A 25929-nucleotide genomic window follows, 5' to 3' on the forward strand; every position below is an offset into this window, starting at 1 on the left:
CGTAGGTGGTTAAATTTTAAACAGAACAACACCTAAACATTACCCCTACATTCCATTGAACCGACCGCTTGGATGAGCCGACATGGATGAGCTCCGCGAAATCTGCAAATGCCAGTTGGGCGGCAGTGAAAGATCAGTCAAATAAAAAAAACATGTTTTTGACACGATCTACATTTGATGTGATTAGCAAAAATAAACAATACGAAATATAATGATTCGGTAAATTTAATTGGAAGTAACGATTTAAATTTAGTTTCATCAATATTTTTTACAAAGAAATCTTGGAAAAAATACTCCTTGTATTTAGTTATCTAGTATCACTGAGTCTCAACTGTCACTGCCTTTGTCACTATCCAGAGTACATATAAACAGTATTGAGGTTAGAACTGGCACATTGATCTGATTTGTTGTTTTTGATATTAAATCGGATATGGAAGAAATTGAAGAAGCTGACTTCGTTTCGAGCGAACATGATCGCTTAGTAAGTGCAGTGTCTAAATTGGACAAAACTCAACATATTACCGAACCAACAAGAAATGAACCTACAAACACGAATTCCGAGTTTAACTTAATTAAAAGATCAAATAAACTTAATCTCAACAATGTAGTTAAAGTGCTAGAAGATACGGCTCACCATGTGAAAATAAGTAAAACATTTAAGGAAAGCCAGAAGATATCTAAAATTCTTCCTAAACCGATAGAGAAGCCAGAAGCAATACGAATTAAAAGAGCAACTGGTTATAAACAAACGAAGGATAAAGTTGGTCGATGGGATCCTGTCGTGGCTAGAAATCGTACAGTAGACTGTGTGACATTTCCTTTAAAAAATGAAAGTTCAAAACTTCAACCAACCAACGATTTCTTGTCGAAGTTAAAATTTAAATCACCCCTTGAAAAAGAATTGGACGAAGTCGATCCGCCAGTACCTCAGGAGCCAAAAGAAGAAGAAGAACCTGTTTATCCTATGTCATACCAAGAAATGCTAGAACACAGACAGCAACTGGCAAAAATTAGAGCCCAACAGTCGTACAAGGCGGCAAAGGCCAAAAGACAAAGCAAAATAAAGAGCAAGAAATACCATCGGTCAGTATTTACTTTTAGCATTGAAACAATTGCTCATACAACTCCTGCTCCTGCAATGAATGCAGGCAGCAGGAGCCTGGTCACCAGGGAAATCTTTAGGGGAGGCCTATTCCTTGCAGAGGATGGCTATCACCTAATATAATGATGATTGAAACCATTGCATCAATTTAATGTGAATTTATCAGGAGCAGGTATCACATAGTTGAAAGGTTGTCTAGTTGCAACTGTGACATGTGTCTGCAGCCAAACAGTAGTTTACATTTAATATATAGTAGTATCACTATTTTTAATAAAATAGGCAAATGTTACAAATTACTAAATTGTAAGTGGGCAAGTGTTAACATTTTAAAAGATAAACCTCCATGCTTGTTTGCTCTTCATGATTTAAAAAGAAAATCTTGTCTTTTTTTTACCTTTTACTATTAAATATGATATAAAGTAATATAAGGCCAGAAGTGATTTCTGTATTGTAAAAAAATATCATCATACCAAATGGAAATATATAGATTAAGCCATTTTACAGAAAACTGTAATGGATTTTATTAAAACAAGGTAAACATAATTGTCCCTCGCAAGTGTCACAAAATATTGTAACCTGTTTGGTCAAATTTTATGCTGTTTTTCTACCACTGTGCCGCATATTCTTCATTACATGATTTGCAATATTTCCACACTGCTGAAGTTTGGCCAGGTTTTGTCTGCAGATTGTACAAATTTTTACTGGTGCTGCTGCTAGAACTAACATTGGCTTCCTTGCAATTTGTTAAGTAAATCTACAATTTCTTTCAGAATTTTGTAATGCCGATTCTGTTTGTCATTATATTTTTGATTAAAATAAAACTATTTAGGACTGAAGCATATAATAAAAGTTCAATTGTCAGTTTCCTATCCACTTTAGAGACCTTCTTAGTAATGTGTGGCCTGAGGGGGAAGGCACTATAAAATCACATGGCATTCAATGTATTAACAATATTTGCAATAACATTTATAATGTACACTAAAACTTATAATTTTAAGGCATATGTTAATGGCATATAATGGCATATATTAATGTAAGAATTAAATAACTCCTTTTTAGTATTTTGAAAAAAGATAAGCTAAAGCAGCAGATAAAGGAGTTTGAAGATCTACAGAATAAGAATCCTGAAGAGGCATTGAAGAAACTGGAAACACTAGAGAAAGCTAGAGCCTTAGAGCGGCACACACTTAGACATAAAAATACAGGAAAGTGGGCTAAAAGCAAATTGGTTAGAGCAAAGTATGACAAAGAGGTAGGTGTTTGTATTAATTTATAGACATATTTTTTTTCTGTAAGTATTCTGCTTTGGAATAAGCTTGTCCTCGGAGTTAGACCAGTGGTAGGCCTCGAATAGGGGACTGTGACTTGCAATTTTAGGTTGCGGGTTTGATTCCCAGGATACAATCTTATATAATTCACACTTTATGCATTAATTATATAGGATTGCCACTACTTACAAACAAGTTTACCAGAAGATGAACAGCAGCATACTATACATACCATAATATTACCCTGCTGTAGCCAATGGCCTGGCCAAGCATGGCTATTTTTGTTTATCCCTCCATAGAGTGTAAAAAGGATCAATAATTAAGTAAATAGGTATCTTTTTTGGTGGCTTGTGCCTTACAGTGGGTATCTATGCACTGAAATAACAATGGAATTAGAGGGATAGCAAACCCTTATTATATTATATGTTTAAAAAGGAGGTTTGACATATTAGAAAAAGATTTTTCCCAATTTCAATCCTATTCCAAATTGCATATTGTATGTACATATTTATATATGAATAATTTATTCATGTATATGCTATATACTCCTTGTTAGTAACTAGATAATAAATGTAGTATTTATCATGTTTTATTATATAGTGTACTGTATTATATAATTAAATATTTTTTCTGTAATATTTACACCTGCCAATTTGTTACATTTCCATCACCTTAGATTGACCTGTAGAAAATGCATATTAGATATTAACTCTACCATTACACAGTGTAAAATTGATAATGAAATTTATCCACTTTCTAGAAAATTAAATCATTAATTTCTAAAAATAGAACTTGAAAAAGTGTGTTAATAATAACAGAGAATTGTTTAATTTATGGTGTTAACATTTATTATTCTATTCCTTTGATTTTCTTTTTACTGAATATGTAGATCACTCTAACAAACCTTGCAAATAACTATCACTATATAATTATGTACAGGACTTTAACAGAACATATTTAAATTAAAAATTCAGTTTTATTTAATAGGAACAAATAATATAAGATCTTGTATTGTATTAATATTATTATATCAACCATGTAATTAACTTTATTTATTCACTTTCAGGTCAGACAACAATTATCTGAACAATTAGCTGTTAGTAAATCTCTTAGTCATAAAACAGCAAATATTGCAAGTTCAGATGATGAAGATGATGAAACTAATGAAGGAATTCCTGATATCACATTATCACAAGATCCTACAAACCCATGGATGTTGAAAAAATCTGATAAACCAAACATTGATGCAGAGTTTAATTTTGGTTATAAAAAATATCTTAAGGACCGGATGTACAAACGCAAAGAAGCTAGTGATTCAGATTCAGAATCTGATCAAGAAAATATGAAAAATGACAATAATCATAACTCGGACAATATACTTAATATATTAAAAGAGAGTTTAGGAAAAATTAGCCACAATGAAAATGTTGGACAAAAAAATAGTGAAGTTTCAAATGATATTGTAGAGGAACCAGTAAATAAAAAAGTTAAAAGATTCGACAAACAACCATTAAACAACAAGAAAGTAAAGAAAAATACAAAAACAATTTCCACTACTAATTGGATAGTGGAACCTGTAAACACCAACTTAGAAACACAACAAATAAGTGCTTCTGAGGAAATTTCAGATATATTTGAGTCTTTTGAAAACAAGGTTCTGGGTAAAATGACAAAAAAACTTAACAAACTGAAAAAAAACATTGTTAGAATGGAGAATGTACCAGACAGTTTGTTAGCAAACACTAAGAAAACAAATGTTGGCTCAAAAACTGATATGCATGGTGTTGATTATTATAAATTTAAAAACCAAAACCAAAAACCTATAATTGATGAACCTTTAATAGAAACTAATAATGAAACAAATATCACGGAGAGTGTAAATAAAAGGAATTTAGATCATAAATTACTTGTTACTAATGAAACAAAAGACGATGTAAACACAAATATTGATCCTTCTAAGTTTATTGCAGTAAAGCCAAAATATTTGAATACTTCAACACCTAAAGATTCAAATGAGTATGATGAATTAGATGATGATGATGATGAACAGGTCGTTCCAAAAATAGATATAGAAGAGGTATTTGAGGAAGATGATGTAGTTGCAAGTTTCAGACAAGAAAAAGAAGATGAAATCAATAAAGATAAACCTCAAATCATTGATTTAAGCTTACCAGGGTGGGGAAAGTGGGGAGGTAAAGGTATTAAAGTTCGAAAATTAAAACGAAAAAGAAACAGATTCATATTAAAACCTCCTGTTGTTACTCCACGCCGAGATGAAAATAAGGGTGACATAATAATTAAAGAATATGATGATCCAAAACTATCTTTACACAAAGTTTCTGATGTACCTTTTCCATTTAATAGTATCAAGGACTATGAAGCTTCTTTACGAGTACCTCTCGGAAATACATTTATCCCTGAAAAGGCACATAAAAAACTCATTCAACCAAATGTCATAACTAAAGCGGGTACTATCATTGATCCAATGGATGAAGATGAATTACTTATATCTAAACATGTCAATTTTAATAATGAATCTATTTTAAAGATGTTGTCAAAAAAATAAAAGTTTAGATGTACAAATTTATTTCTTAAACTAAACACCAACTCTAACAGGTGGTGATACAAGTATAACACCATCACCTCTTACAAATAACATTGGAATATTCCTTTTAGTTGTTCTGTAGACTTCTTCATAGGTTTCTTCATCAATTTCAACTGTTGTTATTGTCTCTTCTGCATCTCCTAATACCATGTTGAGATGTTGATCATAAGCCTGTAATTAAAAAAAAATACACTCAGATTTATAGTTGTTAGTTAAAAATAATTGTTAAGGGCAGATATATATTTCTTAGTTATTTCAGTGGATACATATAACAATGTACTGCCAATATGGAAAGGGAGTTATTACTTGAACTGTCTGTGTTCAGATCTCTCAAGACTTTGTTACACTATTAGATAAATATAAGATTCTCTGAAATTGTTTAGTACTAGAAGGTGATTGTTTTGACCAAGTTAGTGATCTCAACAAAGCCAATGTAGTTCTTTTAACAAACTATTACTGATATTTCTCCAAAAAATAAAATGCATTCACAAACTTAGTGAGTGAATAATAATTTAAACAAATTCAGAAGTGCAAATGACAATCATTATTTTATACATGAATAAACAAAGTCATTAATGTATGTTTAATTCTCATGACTCAAACTACACTTTGAAATTGGGAAAATTAACAATGCAACATTTTTAGCCTCTTGTTATTAAACATGGAGATACTTATACACTTGTTGATGCAAAGAATTGAAAACGAATTTATACATATTATTTTGATAAAACAATAATATGCATGGTATACAAGGACTCATAATAAATTCCAGACCAAGGTAGCTTCACATCTTTACAGGCAGTGTATAACTGAACTAAATATATGTAGTTTAACTAGTAGATCTAATATTCCTTTCCAAGAATCAACTATTTGTTATTTAAAAATATTTATTGTCCTTTGATTCATTATATACACTTAAATATGTACTTAAATCTAGTGTCTTCCAACAACCCTACTATACATATGCAAGCTGCATCCTACCAGTCCTATTAGAAATCTGTAGGGGAACCTTAAGTCAAGCACCAGATAAACTATGACTGAATTAATGGTGATATAAAGATTGAAATCATGTCCAAGTTACAATTAAGTGAAGGTAATCCTGCAATTTTGTCAAAAAAATTAGAGGTTGCAATTATATTTTACATCAGCTCTCAAATAAATAATAAGGCGATGTGATATTTTTCTGTATTTTCATGACAGTAATGATAAATTGAAATAAATATATTTTTCAATCCACTCTTAGCCAAATGAATTTATATTATTATATAGTATCAATTTCTTAAAAGGTTGAGCTTAGTTCATAATTATCTGAATTTATCTTAACTAAATATAAAAATCTGTATTATTATATTTGATGAATGTTCAGTTTTCCTATTGTTTTTTTTTTAATATTGTAGAAGACGGAAAAACGCCTTTAACCTAAACACTGGTAAAAATATTCAATGAAACATTACTTACATGTAATTTTCCGCGTAATTCACGTTCATTACGCATCTTAACGTAAATCCTTTCGTCTAAACTTAATCTTATAAGATCTAAGGGCTCTTTTACAGTCATAACTGCTACCTGAAATATACATTTAAATAAGTTTTTAAACAGAATTAGAACTTTATTATAAATGTGGTCAAGTTAAACCTATATTTACATTTTCACCATCATCCGCCATAGCTCTAAGTTTATAAAAATTCTTCGTAAAGTTACCGAAATTATCAAGATTTTGGGTGAGTAACAGGTTATGTTTTTATTCAAATGTTTTCAAGTTCATGACAGATTGTCAAAGAAAAATCAAATTTGATAGCTAATAAAAAGCTTATTGTGATTTTTCTAATATAGCAGCGCTTAACTTTTATTCATGATTCTATAATGAAACACTATTTTTTTGCATTTTTTGTACAACAAGATGATTATTACTAGAAAATAAATTGTGTATTTTTTTTTAATTATATACATTATTGTTTTATCCGTACATTTGTTCTTTTTTAACATAAAAGAATCAGTAGATATGAAAAGCACCGAGTATCAGTGAATAGTGTAACTCAGTGCTTTTAATCTTTATAGCTTTTCAGTTTTGTCGAAGCTAGAGCTTGCGAATAACGCAGGTTGGAATCTGCCTTTGGACTATCTCCACATGAAGCGGATGCTCTGGAACACAAAACTACCATTATAAGGTTAGCTTAACTTTTGAGCGACACACTGACAAAGATGGAATAACATATATAATACGACTCAAAAAGTGTAAATAAATCGTTGGTGGCTTTGCGTATTAGACGGAAAAATTATTATTTGTATGAAGCTATTTTACTAAAATAAAAATGATATTTACGTGGAATGCAACAACTTATCTGTGGTATGAGTTAATATCTGTATCTAAGTTTACGTTTGTAAATATTTTATCTATTGTACTTGGAACTGTTTTGTCATAATCATAACCCTAATATGTTTTACTGTTTGTGTTTTTAAGTAAAAACTATCCCCGTTTATTTTAAAAGTATAACTTTAAAGTATTTATATTAAAAATGGTTAGAAGTGGGTAAGTGTATTCTTCTTGATTGACAAAAAGCTGAATAGTTGATAATACAAACACTAATTTCGTTTGATAATAGGCGAGACCGCGACAGGGATCGAGAACGAAGACGTTCTCATAGCCGCTCCGCTTCGCCAGATCGGAAAAGGAGACGGTCTCGTTCACGGAGTAGAGATCGGAACTCAAAGTCCTCGAAGAGAAAGCGGAGTCGTAGTAGAGATAGAGAATCTAAAAGAGATCGAAGCAGAGACAGGGATCGCGATAGGAAAAGGTACTGTTTTGTTTTAAGTTCATAAATATATACTGTTATATATTTCTCTATACTTTATATGTCGAGTTAAAATCGTTCTCTTATTGTGCTTTTGTAACCAAGAAAAAGACATGATTCTAGAAAGGGTCAGTAATTGTAAAAATTTTTAAAATGTATTTGAACATGGATACATTTTTATTAGTAGAACAATTTTTTTTACCAGCTGTTTTTTCTCAATGGGAAAGGGCAGTCCAGCTGTAGACATCCTATTGTTGAAGTGTATTATTTGACCGAAATTCAGACCCAATAAATTTCATATTAAGAGGCGAGGGAAAAAAATTTACCTTAATTTAGATGAACATTTTTTTCTTTTTACACATTTATGTTCTGTACAATCTTTAAACATTTTAAATAATGTAGCTACTTTATCAGTAGATAATTGGATATCGTGAGATATCTTCTACCATCCAAACAAAAATTTATTACCCTATTTTCAAAAATCCTTTATTTCTTAACCCTTTACACTAAGATTTACATTTCCTTATAACAACTCTATTATGACACTTATATTTTATCATTAGAAATGTTTGATAACTTTTTAGTTAAAAAAATAAATAATGAATTGTTTATTGAGAAACTCTAGACAGATGCTTATTTTTCTAGTCCTCATCATTACCTTCATGACTGACCTTGAAAGTGTTTCTAAATGTAATGTAGAAATTTTTCACGTGGAAATATCTTTGAAACAAAGGTATTTTCGAAAAAAAAAATTCCAATTATCTTGCAAACTCGGCGTTTTTATGAGTCCCTTGTTCATAATCATACTGGAGAAAGCTTTCATTTCATATTCCGTAACGTTTTTAAATTGGTTCCAAATAGGAGATTTTGATATTTTTCTTCTATATTGAATGACATTTGTTACATAAGCATTGGTTTTAGCAACAATTTTGCTTATCAATTCAGCCATAAAGGAACAGTTGCATTTCGAATTACGGAATAGAACTTCACACCAGCAGTGCTGGCATTTGAAGTGCAAACGGTTTATAAAATAAGTAATAGCACTCAATAGCAATCCTTTAAATTTATTATTATTTCACTTATCATTATTATAATTTCTCAATTTGTTCATAAATGTGACAATATTATTTTTCCATGTAGTGATAAGCGTGATGACAAGCGGAATGGATCAAGCAGTAAGTCATCAAGAAAGAAGTCCCCTGAAAAGGAGAGAACTAAAGAGAGATCAAAGTCAAAGGAAAAGTCAATTAAGACTGAATCTGCTGATTATGATTTGGGTTCAGTTGACAAAGTAAGTATTTTATTTTCATATTTTTACATACATACATCACAATGTTAATAACTACTTTTGATAAAAAAGTTAATTTTTAAATACCTCTATTGAACAATGCCTAAATGCTTTAATGAAATAATTAAATAAATATCTTCCCTTTCAAATCAATTTCTATGTGTGAAAAGTATAATTGCAAAATATTATGGGTAAAGGTTAAGAGATTGTTCAAAATGCAATCTCTTATTTACATAACATAGTCTGTATAATGCTCAGAGTCACATAGTAAATAAAATAATTAAAATATTAATTGGCAAAGGATTTTGGCTAATATCTTAACTGTTCTATTATTTGTAATGATAATGATAATGATAATTTACATTTCAAATGATGCTAGTAATTTTATTTTAAATATTGTAGATTATAAGCTAGTTTATTTCAAATTTGTTTGTTTTCTGCTGAGCCCCATTCAGTTTGTGCCAGCATTTGATGAACAAGGCATTTTTAAATTTTACTTTCCCAGTAACCACTTGTGTTTAATATAAGTCTATAGATTTTTGTATATATATATATATATATATATATATGTATATATATATATATATATATATATATATATATATATATATATATATATATGCATACCATTCTAATCAAAGATATAATTATCACAGATACTTAGATTCAAATTTTCTAGAAGTTTTTATCAGTAACAAATTATTAGAGCAGCTTCAATGATTCATTCACATATAATTTTACAAAAGGAACTATTTTTGGAGTTATCTCTCTTTCACTTAAGTAACTTTTTTGTGATAAATTAATAGTATGTATACTGCAATTGTTCCATTTGTGATGAGAACATTGCAAAGTTGTTTCAGAGTTTTATTTCACATGTTTTTAATTGAACCTGGGGGGGTGTTTGTAATTATTTTGTTTTAAACTAAAGGAAGAAGAACAGAGTCGTCTAGAAGCAGAAATGCAAAAACGTCGCGATCGCATTGAGCGCTGGCGTGCGGAACGGAAGCGCAAAGAAATAGAATCTGCTAAGAAGGAAGTCCAGAAGGGCAGCATTGTAACAAATATTCAAACACCAACTACAAAAAAATGGTCTTTGGAAGATGATTCTGGCGATGAAGGTATGTATTTGTGCATTATAGAATGTAATATAGTTAGAGATAAATTTAGATATTGAGGTATTGTATCTCCAAGGTTTAAAACATTGTGTGTGCAGAACTTATTGACTAATTTTGTGCATGTTTATGTGGTATAATTATTTATTTTTTCGTTTTAATTAATTTATGGATTGGCAAATCTGTAATACTTCCAAAGAAAGATTTTTTTTTCTGTAATTCATTTAAATATTAATCCGCTCATAAAGAGGTAACTTAACTTTTTAGTCCAACTTTAATTCATCTAAGATTCATCCAGGCAGTGTTTTTACATGCTTGAAAAATAAAATAATTAACTTTTTGAGAGTTATAATATACTATTTCATGAAAAATAATGTTAATATAGCCCTGTAAACAAACTTAAAAACATCTAAAAAATCATTAAATATGAACTAATTGATTTTTAATTTTATGATTGTCAATCAGTCTATTTAAGTTTGTAAACAAAGGCATGGTTTACACAATCAAAATGTTTCGACCTCAATACGAGAATTTGAAATAAAAACTTAATTTAACTTAATAATTATTGATTAAAAATACAAAATGGTACAAAATCCGGGGATAAATATTGCACATAGACCAGAAAAAATATGCTGACAGCTTATTGTTGAACAATGCACATGTTAATTAAGAAATTATATCTAATTCCAAGACTTCCTTTAGATGAATAAGTTGTCTGAAAAACTATATAAATGTCTGACGTTTCTTCCAAGAAACCCAACTTAAGAACGTGTGGGCGGTATCAGATGGTGGTAGCGTCAGTCCGAGGGAATCGCTATTCATCGAAGTATTAGCTCAGACAGACAGTCTCCAAATAGACTCTTAGATGAGTTAAACAATAGAATAAGAAATATATTCTTTTATAACTTTTATTAAAAATAACTCCCAGATTTCTGAAACTTGACTAAATAATACACATACTCAAAAATGTGGTTATTGACTATTTTGGAAAAGAATTGCAAGGTTAGGGAGCCTATGTCATAGATGAATCCAAATTTTTTTATATAAAAGTGTGTATTCAAATGTACATAAGAATTTGAATTTAAGATTTTATAATAAGTATAGTATATGCAAGTTAAATTTATAGTCATATATATTGTAGGTGAAGATGGAGAGCCTAAGGAGAAACAACCAGTTGAAGAGAAAAAGGAAGAAGAAGATGAGATTGATCCTCTGGATGCTTATATGCAGGAAGTGCAGCAGGTATGTTTTATTAAAAAAAAACTCAGACAGGTCAGGTGCAGGCGGCATAAAAGCAAAGTCTCTATAAACTGTGAAAGGATTAAGGCCTTGTAAGAGCGAACATCACCTTGGATCAATTAAAATTTAGTTAGCTAGGTAGAGAAGTCTGGTTGTAAAAGGTGAACACCAAAGCACTTTAAGTAGACCATCTTAATCATGCTTCTTGTACCCATTCCTTCCCTATAAATGCTAAGAAGTTATGCCTCTATGTCCTTTTTATTCAATTTTCGTTGGCTAAATCAAGGCACTGCGGGGATTTTTTCCCGAGTTGGCTAGAATGAAATTGTCTTTGTCGCAAAATGAGCATATTGTCGCTTGGTCTTGCGAAACCACCTTGTGATAAGACAAGGGACCCTATCACATTATATAACCATCTAAAAATATGTTTTTGTTTTTATAATTAACATTAACAAGTGTAAAAAGTGTATATATATATTATTCTTTCTTTCAGGAAGTAAGAAAAGTGAATCAAATTGACCAGTCGCGTGGTCTTATTAGTGTTCCGACGGTTGGTGGAGGTACCGGTGTCGTCATTCTAACTGGAACTGCTAAAAAGAAAGTGGCAGAACAGAAGAATAAAGGTGCACATTATTTTTTCTCTATAATGACAAAACCAAAACTGTAGTAACCTAACAATTTTATGAACAAAAATCAAATTTTCAGTGAATAAGAAATTTAAATTAATACTTTTCTTCAATAACATTATCTATGTTACAATGTGCATTGCAACTGTCAATACATTTCAGAAAAGTTGCCACATGAGTGTCTGAGATACATTCTCGCATTTAGAATTAATAATTTGCATTATTTCACATTACTTCAATGTGTACTGTACTTACACTTTGTACTGTAGTTATCTCAATCAAGACTGCAAACCATAGTTTGCGAAAAATTTGACTCTCTCACAAAACTTTAAGACTAGGCTGGATATAACTATTTGAAATATACTTTAAAAGTGAAAAGTAAATGATACAGAAATTACTTATACTTACTAGGAATAAACATAAACATTGTTATCATTAGAGACTTTTAATTATACAAAGATTGTCCTCTGGATTTAGTTAAAGTAATGAGATCTTCATATAATAGGGTCGTTCATATATATAAATACGTCGCTTGAAATTCTCTCTGTAAATGACACGAAAGCTGGTTCCCGTCCCTGTAAATAATAGAAAATCCTATTCTTTTAACTCTTCATCACAGTAAATGTTCACTCCTACATCATACATGTTACACTCCCTCCCATTTCACCTTTCAAAGTGTACATTTTTTATGAATGGCTCCATATCATTATGATAAAAGAATTATTCAGTTAATCATAGAGGAGAATCAAACATATTTAGGAAAGTCAAACTAGAGAAACTTTTTATTGCATCTAATTATATATATAATATTTCCTTGCCTCTTTGAATCAACTCAAATTTTGTTTTTATTGTATTTAGCATTTGTCTGTTGAAAAGCCTGTCAACTCTTGTACCATATTTTTTTAGTATGTAATTACAAGTTTGTGGTATATACTATAATAAAATGAAAAAATATCAACAGGTGAATTGATTGAACAGAATCAAGATGGTTTAGAGTATTCATCTGAGGAAGAAACTGAAGATATCAAAGATGCAGCCGCCACGCTCGCGTCAAAGCAAAGAAAGGACCTAGCTAAAGTTGATCATACAGCTTTACATTATATGACATTTAGAAAAGCTTTTTATACAGAGGTGAGAATTTTATTAAACAATTTATATTTTTGCTGTAATGCAACTAGGAGAATATATGTATGTATTGTTCATATTTAGCTTACATTTAGTTTACGACCAATTTATATTTAACTTTTGAATTAGTTTTTTATTGCTAGTATATTAGAAAACTGGGTAACAAATACACTGAGACAAAATTGAAATAAATAAATTGTTAGTAGCACTCTAAAAATAGCCGAGTGTAAAAATCTAGTTTTTTGACAATAACAATCATCTGTCCATTTTACTTGTTAATACGATAGGGTGCACTCTGTATAGCGAATTAATTATAAATCCAAGAAAATTTTTAAATTATGGTTGATGAACAATCTAAAAATATATCTTATGCTTTAAGGTTAATGAACTATCCCGAATGACTCCTGAGGAAGTAGAAACGTACAGAACCGAGTTAGAAGGCATCAGAGTCAAAGGCAAAGGGTGTCCGAAGCCTATAAAGTCGTGGGCACATTGTGGTATTAGTAAGAAAGAGATGGATATATTAAAAAAGCTTAACTTCGAGAAGCCGACGCCCATACAAGCTCAGGCGATACCAGCAATCATGTCTGGACGGTAGGGAAAGATTGTGATTTAGTATTGAAGTAACTTTCAGTCAATTGTTTGTTTTCAATATAATCTAAAACTTACATATTAGCCTTTAAAAAATTACAAAATGTTGACATTTTAAATTTTTTTGACCCCCGTAAAAACCTTTTTTTCTATTTGTTAGATATCACTCTAATTAGGCAATAATAACGAAAAGAACTTCCGTCGAAAAAATCTCGGCATTCGAATGTTTGAGTATTTTGTTTATAAGCTGACATATCACATTTCCTTTGGCACGCATAGAAGAAAGTTCTTTAGTTCTTTTTGTTATTCTATCTACATATATTAGTCACTCGTGGAAGCCGATTCCATACTTTGTTACCATTTTTTTACAGAAATTTTATGTAATATATCATTCAGGGTGAAAGCTTTAAAATTTGTAGACGTTAATAATAGAAGTCTGTAGGGATAGTACACAATAATTAATTGTAATATGTAAATGTAAATGTAAAATTATGAAAACGATTTTTCTAACTATATTATAATTATATTATTAAATATTTTTGAAATCATTGATTTTTGGATAGTGTGTACCAGACATTAATTGACAATGACGGAGATATACATTCACTCTTTTAAAGCTTTCATACCTAAACTAATTATTTTGTATAATAAGTTATTATTAAATTTTTCAGAGATTTAATAGGCATAGCCAAAACGGGTTCTGGTAAAACTTTGGCCTTTATCTTGCCAATGTTTCGTCACGTCTTGGACCAACCACCATTAGAAGACACAGATGGACCAATATCTCTTATCATGACACCGACCAGGGAGCTATGTATGCAAATTGGTAAAGACATCAAAAAATTTGCTAAATCTTTGGGATTGAGAGTTGTTTGCGTTTATGGAGGAACCGGTATATCGGAACAGGTTAGTTTAACGGAAAATTAATTTTATTACTGTGGACAAGAAACCAAACAATTCAGGTTTTATAGATGACGGCTGTTTACTTACTGGCATATATGGTTAATTTGATGAAAATCTAAATAACCTAACAGTCATTAAGGCTCTTTCATGTCTATATTAATTATATATTCTCCCCGGTATAGGAGGTAGCACATAACCTAGTTCTAGGATCATCAGAGTACAGGATGAAATCTATAGGTGAAGTCTATGTCCAGTAGTGGATATCCTACGATGATGAGACCGTCAGGCATTTATACCTACCATGGAATGATTAAGACCCGAAAGGAACCTCAGCTTGAGCTGAAATACAAGACTCATTTAGATTTGAGTTAGGTAGAGAAAGCCAAACTCTAGCTTGATTGGTTACTTTTGTCAGATAATTTCAGTTCAGCTGATGATTTTATATATATTAATAATATATTATCATAGTATGATGATAGCAGAAACTAATAAAAATGATGTTTCATGGTATTAAATTTAAAGTTATTTAATTTAATTTAAAAGTGTGAACAGTTTACTTAACAAAGGATTGTTCATGTGCTTTTGTTATCTGTTCATTTGATTTAGTTATTGTATTTGTAATATAAATTGATTAAATAATTACAACAATTATAATCTTTACTTGTATAAATATCAATAACATTGTGTGTTCGAATTAATCTATAATATTAAATTTTTAGATCATTATAAATGGAATAAGATTTTTAAAATAAAGTTCGCATTTAAAATAAAAAAAATGCGTAACTACGACTTAGTTACTGCATGAGCAACTATCACCAACACTAAACGACTGAAAAGCCATGATATAAAAAAACTTGGTGACAGATCGTGAAGTAAGAGGTATCTATTTATATAGCAAATCTTGAGAAAAAATATTCAATGAATGAATATTTAAATGGCAAGAATACTTTGCAATAATGTCGCTTGATTATTTAGGTTATATTTGACAGAAAGAGTATATTGTTAATTTTTTTGAAAGATGTTTTATTGTGGAGTTTTTTTATTTTTTCTTCTTCACGACTATAACACCTTGTGAAGCATAGTAGAGTTGCAAAGGAAATAGATTAAAAAAAAAAGTTCGTTGAAAAAGAGTTCTGTTAGAGGTTACTTTCAACAGTCTTATTAATATCCTTAAATGTCTCTGTTTGTTATTAGATAGCGGAGTTAAAACGTGGCGCGGAGATGATAGTGTGTACGCCTGGTCGCATGATAGACATGCTGGCAGCCAACTCGGGCCGTGTCACTAACCTGCGTCGCGTCACCTACGTAGTGTTGGACGAGGCGGACCGAATGTTCGACATGGGATTTGAACCACAAGTATGTGTACACATACGTCTTAGGTTTATATATCCATTAAAAAAAACTTAAAGGTTTTTTAAAAAAAGGTTCAATAATTACTGATCTACCAAAAGTAAACCTTTGTGCTGTGACGTAATAAAAATAAATCTATGTTCGGCGAACAAAAGAATCAAAACGTGTGTTAATAATGGTGTAAACATTTAAGTTAGGTTGGACGTTAATATTTTGAAAAAATCTTTAACCACTTTGGTACGGCGCTTGTCGGTTGCAAAACCATATACATAGCCGAGCGTCGATTATAGTCGTAACGATATGAACGCGCACGGCAGAGCGTCGACTTTAATCGTCAACCAAGAAATTTTATACCTACCTCTGCAATTACAGTTTATTAAAATAACATTAAATGAACGTAATGCGTATCTGTATCAGTTTGTAATGTAAAACACTCTCATCGCAAATGTGTTAAAGAGCAAGACGAGCTCAGTGTCGCGGTAGGTAGGAACGGGCTCTGGGCATTCACCTGTGGTCGTCGACTATAGTCGACGCTAGTACCGTAGTGGTTAAACCTGCTACGCGGATTGCCAGTCCCAAGCACAGTTCCATTAACCCGGCACCCGCATAGTAAATCCATTGAATGATCTCTAAATAAAGTTCATACTTGTGATTCGATCAAAAAGATTGAATCGCCCATTAATATTTTTGTTGACAGGGAAATTCGATCCCGAAGATGAATTTAAAAATAGATATTTGCTTTCATACATATTTAATTGAGTAGTGAAATTTCTTAAAAGTGACACAATTAAGTGGTTATTATTTCGTGTTGTTTATTTTTTTTCAAATGCCTTAGGGCACTTTGTTTAGTATTGTACTATTTATATTTGAAATAACCTTATAGGAAAAACCGATCAGGTTGAAATCAAGAATATATTGAAGAATAAAAAAACAATGTATTGCAAACACGTATTTCCTAGACTAGTGTGTAGATCTTTCTTTGTTTTAATAGAACCACATTCTATGGTAATCTTTCTAAGGATTACCGTTCAGGTGCCAATTTTGAGACACATATTACTTATACAGAAAAGACTGTTGATTTTCTTATTTAAACAGAATTAGAAGAATTGTGAAATGTTATTAAATATACCTTTTGAATGTATTAAAGGTTATGAAGATCATAGACAACGTAAGACCAGACCGGCAGACGGTGATGTTCAGCGCGACATTCCCGCGGCAAATGGAGGCGCTGGCTCGTCGCATCTTGCAGAAACCCATTGAAATACAGGTACGATTCAAATATGTGTAAAAAATTTCTGATAACGACTCAATCAAAATATCGAGTAATTTAATTCATTATTGTCTAAGATTGTTGGGCTAGGAATTTATGGAAAGAACTTCAATTACTAACTAATAGATAAATTAAGCAAAACAAAAATATCTTTGGAGACTGTACCTGTAAACAGTAAGGTGTATGTAGTTTGAGATGACAAACTACTCCCACAAATAGGAACAATTATCCTTTGTTTATTCATGTCTTGGGATACTTTCGATAACCCAACTCTTTGACTGCTTATAATGTCATTGTCTTAATAGTTGATGATGATGATATCAATCAACACATTTAAACAGAGGAGTTCTTTTTGCAAAATATTGTCTAGTGATAATATAATTTCTTAAAATTCTTTTTACTTAAAAATGGGAATACTATAAAATAAATATTATTTGGGGGACTGGAATATAATGTCGCTTTCTTAAGTTTAATTCACACGACTACATTTTTGAATACTTTTTATTTCTAATCAACAATATCATTATTCACCTTTTGCCATCTAGTATACAAATTTTCACTGCCGGAGTGGTTCAAATCAAATTCAAATTATTCTGTTAAATATGTCGACAGATACAACATTACTTTCCAGTCCCCCTAATATTTATCTAATTTATCTAATAGCTGATAATGGAAAGCACTTGTAGTGCTACCAAAAGCGTTGTACCCCGCTTAAGGTACACGTGGCGGAATGAAGGGAAAGGAATAGCCACTCCATTTGGACAGTCTTCCTTTAACGGTCGTGGTGCGCACATACTCTTTTCTTTTTGACCCCTACCTCGCCGCGCTTTCCTAAGGCGATAGCATTAAATATAGTGTAAGATAATAAATGAATGATTAAGTTATGGCCCAGAAAGGTAGACATCCATACAGTACCATACGTAATATATCTTATTTTTGCTACGATTTGCACTAGGTACCTAAAACGCTATTAAGAACATTAACAAAATGAGTGTGTAATGAATATATTGATGAAATTTTCTCACGTATCTCAGGTGGGCGGTAGAAGCGTCGTGTGCAAGGAAGTGGAGCAACATGTTGCTATATTAGAAGAGGACGCTAAATTTTTCAAGCTGCTAGAGCTACTTGGCTTGTACAGTCAGATGGGCAGCATTATAGTGTTTGTGGACAAGCAGGAAAATGCAGACAGCTTGCTCAAGGACTTGATGAAAGCCTCATACTCTTGCATGAGTTTGCATGGAGGTAAGCATAATTAAGAAAATTATTTAAATGAAAAGAATTAAAAAAGAATTCAGCTACATTTTGTAATCATAGGAACTTATGTTGATGGAATGTATGTTAAATCAATATATATAAAATGAACCAGTGTCTGTCCATGCTCAATAGATTTAAAAACAATACATCTAGGGAATATATTTGAAAAATTGATTTTAGGTTTGAGGTATTAAAACTGCCTTTTTGTTTAGATTTTTAATTAGATGGACAGCGATGTGTGAACGGTTACACCTAGTAGTACTAAATAATGAAGAATTATCTAACTTATGGCTAAAGACTTATTAGCTTTCAATTTCATGTAATAAATTTGATTTTGTTTATTTTGAATCAATAAAAAATGTACAATGTTACATTCATACATATAATAAATTTCACAAAGCTTGAAGTCTGAAAATTTAAAGAATCTGACAACACAAAATATAATTTATTTATCATCAAGAATGCAAAGTGAAGAAAAAAATAACGTAAAAAAAACAAGTAGTTAGGGCCGAATTAAAGAATTCAAGGGTCACATACTTCGTAGACCAAGACTAGGTATCAATCTTAGGATGATGCAAAATCTCTGATTCTAATTAACAGCCAGTTATATATAATATATACTGAGGATTTCACCAGGACAATTTAGCCGAGGTAGCCCAGCTGTAGAGTACTGGCTTGCGAACATAGGTCGCGGGTGCGATTCGCGCCTGCCAAGTGTGGCGATTATGGTTTATCCCCCCCATATATATCTTTGGGGTAGGTTTATATGTGTCTTTCAGTAGGCGTCTATGGACTAAAAAGACGATGAGACATTCGTTTCTCTTAAAACGACACGGTTAGGCGTTTTTGGAATTTTTTTTCTCTCGAAGTCGGTTTTTTCTCTGCAGGCAAAACTTTCAGAAGAGGTAACAATGTTGGCTGTAGAAATTCTTACTACTTTTTAGTAATTCATGACAGATGGATGTGGCCAATCATGTCTTTGCTACTATTTTATCCTGGCTTTTCTATTTTCTAAAAGCTTGAAGCTTGTAGCATTGTCGTGTCGCACGAATTTGTTACTGAGAAATAAGAATTTCTTCCTGTGATGTCATGATATCTATCTGGCCTAGGTTCGCAACCTCTCAAGATTCCTAGATACAGAACTCGAGGTCTCCTTTCTAGAATATTTATTATCATTTAATAAATAATGTTATTACATGAGTGGAAGTTCCAAAAGGCTTCGGAACTTTGTTACTGTAAATAGGTCTAGGTTAGGCGACAAAAGTAAAACAGCGTTTGTCAATGAAAAAATAGTGTTTCCATTCCGCTTTCATAAGTGTACTGATGTGCGCCTGTTACAGGCATTGATCAATTCGACAGGGACTCAACGATAGTAGACTTCAAGTCCGGGAAGGTGCGACTGCTGGTTGCCACCAGCGTAGCGGCGCGCGGCCTCGACGTCAAGCAGCTGGTGCTTGTCGTCAACTACGATTGCCCCAACCACTACGAGGATTACGTGCATCGGTAACATTATAAAGCGACCGCAATCTCTGTACCGCGCTTTAGGAAAGCTCGTTGAGGCAACTAACTAAATCAAGATTGCAACTCTTATCTTTGAAGACGGCTTGGAGTTCATACAATCAAAAACCAGTTGCGAAGAAAGTTTATTTTCTGTACAACTATTTCAAATTGCTATTTCTTACATAAGAATTTTGAAAATATTGCCATAAGTTTTCATTAATTTCATATAACAAAAATTAAATATGTGTAGCGCATAACTTATGTGATATGTTTTAACAAGTATGCCTTACGAAGGCCTGGGGTACTTACTTCTCGAAGCCAAAATATTTTAAATGAAATGAAATGTGTTTGGTTATATATAAAATAAAAATAAGCGATTGTTATCGTCTAGTTATAGCGATATAACCAAACTAAATCCTAATAGTTTTTATAACACTCGAAATCCACGCCGTCTGGCCGGGTAACAGGCCCTCGCTTTGTTTGATAGTTTCAATTTTATATGGCTTGTGAGAAACTATACCAGTTTAGATGTTACAGTGAAAGATAGCTCACCGGTGAGACTTGTGGTCTAATATGGTAATAGTCGATTTGTCGCATGACGTTCAAAATGTTAATACAGAATTTGTTCAGGTGCGGTCGCACGGGCCGGGCGGGGAACAAGGGATATGCGTGGACATTCCTGACACCGGAGCAGGGCCGCTATGCAGGTGATGTGCTACGGGCCTTCGAACTCGCCGGAACCAACCCTCCTCCCGAACTCAGACAGCTCTGGGACCGGTATAAAGAGGCACAGGAAAAGGAAGGCAAGAAAGTCCATACCGGAGGAGGTTTCAGTGGAAAAGGTAAGTTATATGATTCATATTCTCTCTGCAAGGCATATGCCTTCCCCTAAGATCGCCAAGATGATCGGTCCTTCCCTGCCCAAGCGACTTCTCGCGGCTTTGTCCTCGGCCGTCCAGGGCAGTGGAGGGAGGGGATATCCACGCCCCGTCTACCGGCTTGTAGTCGTCCCGTTCATCTTAAGAAAAAAACATCTCCTAACCCAGGGGTCAAATAAACCCTGTTTTAAGTGATTTTAAACTTGACCATTTATTTGCGGTTCTCTCAAAATATATGTAGAACAGCTAGCATACTTTAAACGTGAAATTAAAATAGAAACTACTTGTCTAAGGAAAAGGAAGGATACATTAGACAAGAATTTGAATTTTGTGAAGGGCATACCTTAAATATCTTTAAACTTTTATCTACATGACATGACTTTTTTCAATTCTTCTTTCATTCTGTAATAACAGTATAATATATATTTTATATAGTTTTTTTTTTCAACCCACCGATTACAGTATTTCGTCACCTTTCGGTATAGCAATAGTTATAGCATCTAACAACTGCTAATAGCTGTTGCTATAGCGATTGTTTTTGTCTATGAACCCAAACATACTGTGAATTTTTTTTTATTACGAGTATTTATAGGGATTTTTCAAAAAAAATTCAGAATGTGTTTGGGCTTCATAGATAGATAGTGGATTATTGAATGGGTTAATAAAGAAATCGATAAATTTACAGATAATATAAAAATGATGAATTATACTTTTACTTGTTTAATATAATTTGGTTACAAGATTTTTAGATAAAATCTGTGTAAGAGATTATATATTATTCCTTTTTTGGCATACATGCTGTATTTTTCTTGAAGGCTTCAAGTTTGACGAATCGGAGGCACAAGCTGCCTCAGAAAAGAAGAAATATCAAAAGGCTGCCCTTGGTCTGCAGGATTCGGATGACGAGGATGTTGAAGGTGATCTGGATCAGCAAATAGAGACCATGCTGGCCGCTAAGAAGATAGTTAAGGAAATAAAGGTATTACATTGACAGAGGTGTCTTTAACATATAATTATAAATATATCAAAATATAAAAACATCATATTAACATGGATAAATTCGCAATTGCCTGAAAGAGAATAAAAACAACTTAATAAATAGATAAATAATTAATAAAATAATTAATGAACATTTTCTTAAAAATTGGTAGTGAGTTCGCGTGTCTTTAAGTTTACGGGTAACACAACACATAACCGAACAGTGTGTATGTATGTATATAAAGATTTTGGTTTTGTACGATGTACAATGCACCGGAATCTCAGATCATGCAACTTTTTTTTTTACTTGCGAGTGGTCTTAGCTTTTCAGATACACATTAATTATTAAGATTTTTTATCATTTCGTTTATTCCAGCCGGGAGTAACTGGCGCCGGCGTGCCTCCAGCGACCGCCAGTGCTGACGGCAAGTTGGAGCTGGCAAGACGCCTGGCTTCTCGTATTAACCTGGCTAAAGGCCTGGGCGCAGAGCAGAAGGGTGCTACGCAGCAAGCAGCCGAGGCTATACTTAAGGGCGCACCTTCCACACATACTCTCATCACTGTAAGTAACATCTACACTAAAAAACTAACATCATTATCTTTTATCATCATCATCAGCCGATAGACGCCCATTGCAAGATATAGGCATCCTGCAAAGATCACCACAATGGTCAGTCTTGCTCTGGCTGCAAACAGCGACATTCCACGACCTTGATTATGTCGTCGAACCACCTGTTGGGTGGCCTATCCACGCAGCGTCTTCCTGCTCATTGTCACTATTCAAAAACTTTTTGGCCACCATTGTCGACTATAAGACCATGGACTGACAAGGTCAGTAAAAGACGTTCTTCTACAGACAATGGGGAGAGATATTTTCGTTGGGCAGACGCTCGATGTCGCCCGCCTTTAACCAGTTTTATTGGAAATATATATGTGTATATGTAACTTGGATGTGAGAAGCCATAACGTAATCTTATGTATCAAAATTTTTTTTAGGCTAAGACAGTGGCGGAGCAATTGGCCGCGAAACTGAACACTCGGCTGAACTACCAGCCGCGTGACGAAAGCAACTCGGAGCCTGCGGAGGAGGTGTTCCGCAAGTACGAGACCGAGCTCGAGATCAACGACTTCCCGCAGCAGGCGCGCTGGCGTGTTACCAGCAAGGTATTATCAACCACAATTACCCATTTAACGTTTGACATTGCTGTATGCTTTATGACCCACCAGTGAGCTTATTGCCTAAACCAAAATCAACATATCAATTGGTTTTATTAGTTAGTTACCTGTCTGTAAAATTGAAATAATCGCTTTTTACTACATGCATATGAAAAAATGTACGGTATATTTACCAAAACTGACATTATTTTTAAATTTTAGTCTGTCTGTTCCGGTTAATATCAGAAATGGCCAGTCCGTTTTTTATTCGACGGGACCCTGTACTAGTAGGTAGCTGATGTAATAAGGAGTATATTAAGCTAGTTTTATTTTAGAAAAATGCTACAACGAAAAAAAAAACTATAATGTTAATGATTTTTTTAAATGCCTTAAAGGCTATGTAGCGGGTACAGCTAGTTTAAAAAATTTACATAAAATAAAAATTTATGACTGTTATTTTAATATTGTTGTTTAGACAAAAGTTTTCCTATTTGCAACCTAATACAATAACGTAGATTGGCTAATATAAGTGAAATAATCTTTTCTTACATTAATATCCAATAAAACTTCTATGGTAATAAACAATGTAGTTTAATTATTAGTAATGATAATTGCAAATGATTACGCAAAATAATTGCAATATTTCATGTTATTATTTCGTATTAGTCATTTCTCGTCGCTTCAAATAGCACGCAAACAAAGCAGTTATTTTTTACAGTTCAGTAACATATTAATGGCGGTCATTTCTCCCGCTAACCTTATTTAATGTTTTCTTCTGGCTAATTGCTTTTCACGTGGCTATAACCTAATACCCTTGTTTATTTATATTGGGTCAAGTGAGTCAGCCTCGATAACCCTTAACTTAACCTTTTGTATATTTATAACCAATTGCATCTCAGACTGGCCAGTGTGCTTCGTGTTGGTCAGTCGAGATGTTGCTAAAACTTGCAATTATCGGTGCTCTTATATTTCTCTGTGTAAAGTTCTTAAAGCAGAGAAGATGTCATTATTGCTATTAAATAATATACAACAGGTATTATTCATGTGGGAAAAAATATTTTTTGAAGCTGGCAAAACTGATGTGGATTTATTTTGTTATAGGAGGCGCTAGCGTTGATCAGCGAATATTCGGAAGCGGGTATAACTGTGCGTGGGACATACGTTCCACCGGGCAAAGCTCCACCCGAAGGTGAAAGGAAGTTGTACCTCGCAATAGAAAGCTCCCAAGAGCTCGCCGTAGCCAAGGCAAAGTCGGAAATAACCCGTCTCATCAAAGAGGAACTCCTTAAACTGCAGACCTCCGCGCATCACATGATCAACAAAGCGAGATATAAAGTTATATAGCAATAGCAGTACAGTTATTGGAGAATAAAATGGACCTCCGTCAACTTGTTTTATTTTATAATTTATAGAATGTTCATTTTGTACGTGTCAAGGAAAATAAATATTATTTCAACTGTAGTCTTATTTTATACATATATTTTTTTCTTTTCTATTCAAGGAAAGCAGATTTTAAATTGTTTTTTTAGATTATCTTATAAGAAAGCTCAAAGTCACCCAAAGACAAATGGAGAAGGTTAAGCTCAGAGTTGCTGCGAGATTGAATCGGAAATGAACCAAGGTCACCGACGTAGCTCGAAGAATTAATAGTTTGGGTAGTGCAAGACCGGTCGTTGTTGCGATCTTTGGGTCTCTTTATGCCTTGCAGTGGGCATGGCTGTGGGGGTGAGCTTTCTAGAAAAGATTTTCAGAAACATCCAGTTTGTACATATCAATATTTAAAAAAGAGTTTGTTTGTTGCATATGCATTAAAAATTCTGGCTAAACATATATTCTTTTATTAATAACTAAGCAATCGCTATACGAAGTTACAGTTACCTTCGTGTCTGTTTGTCGAAGAAAATTACAAATAATACTAAACGAGATGTTAATTAGACATTAACGTCCTAATATTTATTCGGATAAACAACTGTTTGCCCACATATGTTGCCGAATACAATTGGAAAAATCGATGCAGTCTACTGTCGTACAACACAAGAAATAAAATGATTTAAGTCTCGAGTGAGTCACGGTAGTTGAATAATATTTAAATGTGCATTATGTATATTCTCAGCGATTCTTCTTTTCTGACGAAAGATCCTACTGCAATGCATAGGTCTCCCCCAAAAATGGCCACGATGACCGGTATTGCGCTGCTTGCATCCAGCGACTTCAAATATGGTGTCGGTCTACCGGCTCTTAGGCGCCTTACGAAAACATTTCGGCTCTTACGGCTATTAGTTGCACGACGAAATTAACCGATGTGTATGGAGAATATATGTTGACAATACGCCAGTATCAGAACTGGTTAGCAAAATTTCGATCCAGCAATTCTGATGTCGAAGATGCACCACGTTCTGGAAGGCCGGTTGAAGCTAATAAAGACGCAATAAAGGCATTACTTGATGCAAACCGGCGAATAACAACACGTGAGATCGGTGAGAGGTTTAATTTATCGAATTCAACTGTTTATGACTATCTGAATGGCCTCGGTTTAACCTCGAAGCTCGATATATGGGTTACCCATGTCTTCACCGAGAGTTTGGTCACTCACCAAAAGTTTTTACAGCTTCGATGGGATATACTGCCACAACCACCATATTATCCAGACCTGGCCCTTCGGAGTGTTATTTGTTCCTGCTGTTTAGTGCAAATTTTTTGGACCGTAAAACCTTTATCTCAAACGAACACGTCAAAAATCACCTGGTTCAGTTATTTTGCCAGCAAATATAAAAAGTTTTATGAGCGTGGAAGCAAGCTACTACCAGAAAGATGCCAAAAGATGTTGAATCAGAATGGCCAATATATAATTTAATTAAATATTTATTCATTATACGAAGATCGTCTTTCATTT

The 25929-nt window shown here is 32.8% G+C and overlaps 3 protein-coding genes across 3 annotated transcripts; 2 read left to right on the plus strand and 1 right to left on the minus strand.

The window, feature by feature from the left end:
- The first annotated feature begins 359 nt into the window (after window positions 1–359).
- LOC137918656 (U3 small nucleolar RNA-associated protein 14 homolog A) lies at window positions 360–5066 on the plus strand. The gene is made up of 3 exons (XM_068761515.1): window positions 360–1083; window positions 2162–2354; window positions 3437–5066. The coding sequence occupies exons 1-3, from the start codon at window positions 431–433 to the stop codon at window positions 4934–4936; spliced, it is 2346 nt and encodes a 781-aa protein (XP_068617616.1). The 5' UTR covers window positions 360–430; the 3' UTR covers window positions 4937–5066.
- Window positions 4925–6735, minus strand: LSm3 (U6 snRNA-associated Sm-like protein LSm3). The gene is made up of 3 exons (XM_068761516.1): window positions 6621–6735; window positions 6434–6541; window positions 4925–5146 (listed from the first exon to the last, which is right to left on the minus strand). The coding sequence occupies exons 1-3, from the start codon at window positions 6639–6641 to the stop codon at window positions 4967–4969; spliced, it is 309 nt and encodes a 102-aa protein (XP_068617617.1). The 5' UTR covers window positions 6642–6735; the 3' UTR covers window positions 4925–4966.
- Window positions 6736–7389: 654 nt separating this feature from the next.
- On the plus strand, window positions 7390–24497 carry Prp5 (pre-mRNA processing factor 5). The gene is made up of 18 exons (XM_068762047.1): window positions 7390–7505; window positions 7579–7770; window positions 8908–9058; window positions 9984–10173; window positions 11309–11409; window positions 11900–12029; window positions 12994–13163; window positions 13537–13751; window positions 14420–14654; window positions 15846–16007; window positions 17149–17268; window positions 18306–18513; window positions 19866–20028; window positions 20656–20867; window positions 21719–21882; window positions 22258–22443; window positions 22878–23045; window positions 24138–24497. The coding sequence occupies exons 1-18, from the start codon at window positions 7492–7494 to the stop codon at window positions 24378–24380; spliced, it is 3024 nt and encodes a 1007-aa protein (XP_068618148.1). The 5' UTR covers window positions 7390–7491; the 3' UTR covers window positions 24381–24497.
- Window positions 24498–25929: the final 1432 nt, after the last annotated feature.

Source organism: Battus philenor, unplaced genomic scaffold (assembly GCF_028537555.1).
Source record: "Battus philenor isolate CCGP_79_NKW_IND1 unplaced genomic scaffold, ilBatPhil1.0.hap1 SCAF_15, whole genome shotgun sequence".
Taxonomy (NCBI): domain Eukaryota; kingdom Metazoa; phylum Arthropoda; class Insecta; order Lepidoptera; family Papilionidae; genus Battus; species Battus philenor.

Coding starts and splice junctions, on each gene's coding strand:
- LOC137918656 (XM_068761515.1), top strand. CDS start 431: ATGGAAGAAATTGAAGAAGCTGACTTCGTTTCGAGCGAACATGATCGC. Junction 1,084..2,161: donor AAGAGCAAGAAATACCATCG/GTCAGTATTTAC, acceptor ACTCCTTTTTAG/TATTTTGAAAAAAGATAAGC. Junction 2,355..3,436: donor GAGCAAAGTATGACAAAGAG/GTAGGTGTTTGT, acceptor ATTCACTTTCAG/GTCAGACAACAATTATCTGA.
- LSm3 (XM_068761516.1), bottom strand. CDS start 6,641: ATGGCGGATGATGGTGAAAAT. Junction 6,542..6,620: donor TGGCGGATGATGGTGAAAAT/GTAAATATAGGT, acceptor TGTATATTTCAG/GTAGCAGTTATGACTGTAAA. Junction 5,147..6,433: donor AATTACGCGGAAAATTACAT/GTAAGTAATGTT, acceptor TTTTAATTACAG/GCTTATGATCAACATCTCAA.
- Prp5 (XM_068762047.1), top strand. Junction 7,771..8,907: donor AGGGATCGCGATAGGAAAAG/GTACTGTTTTGT, acceptor TTTTCCATGTAG/TGATAAGCGTGATGACAAGC. Junction 10,174..11,308: donor AGATGATTCTGGCGATGAAG/GTATGTATTTGT, acceptor TATATATTGTAG/GTGAAGATGGAGAGCCTAAG.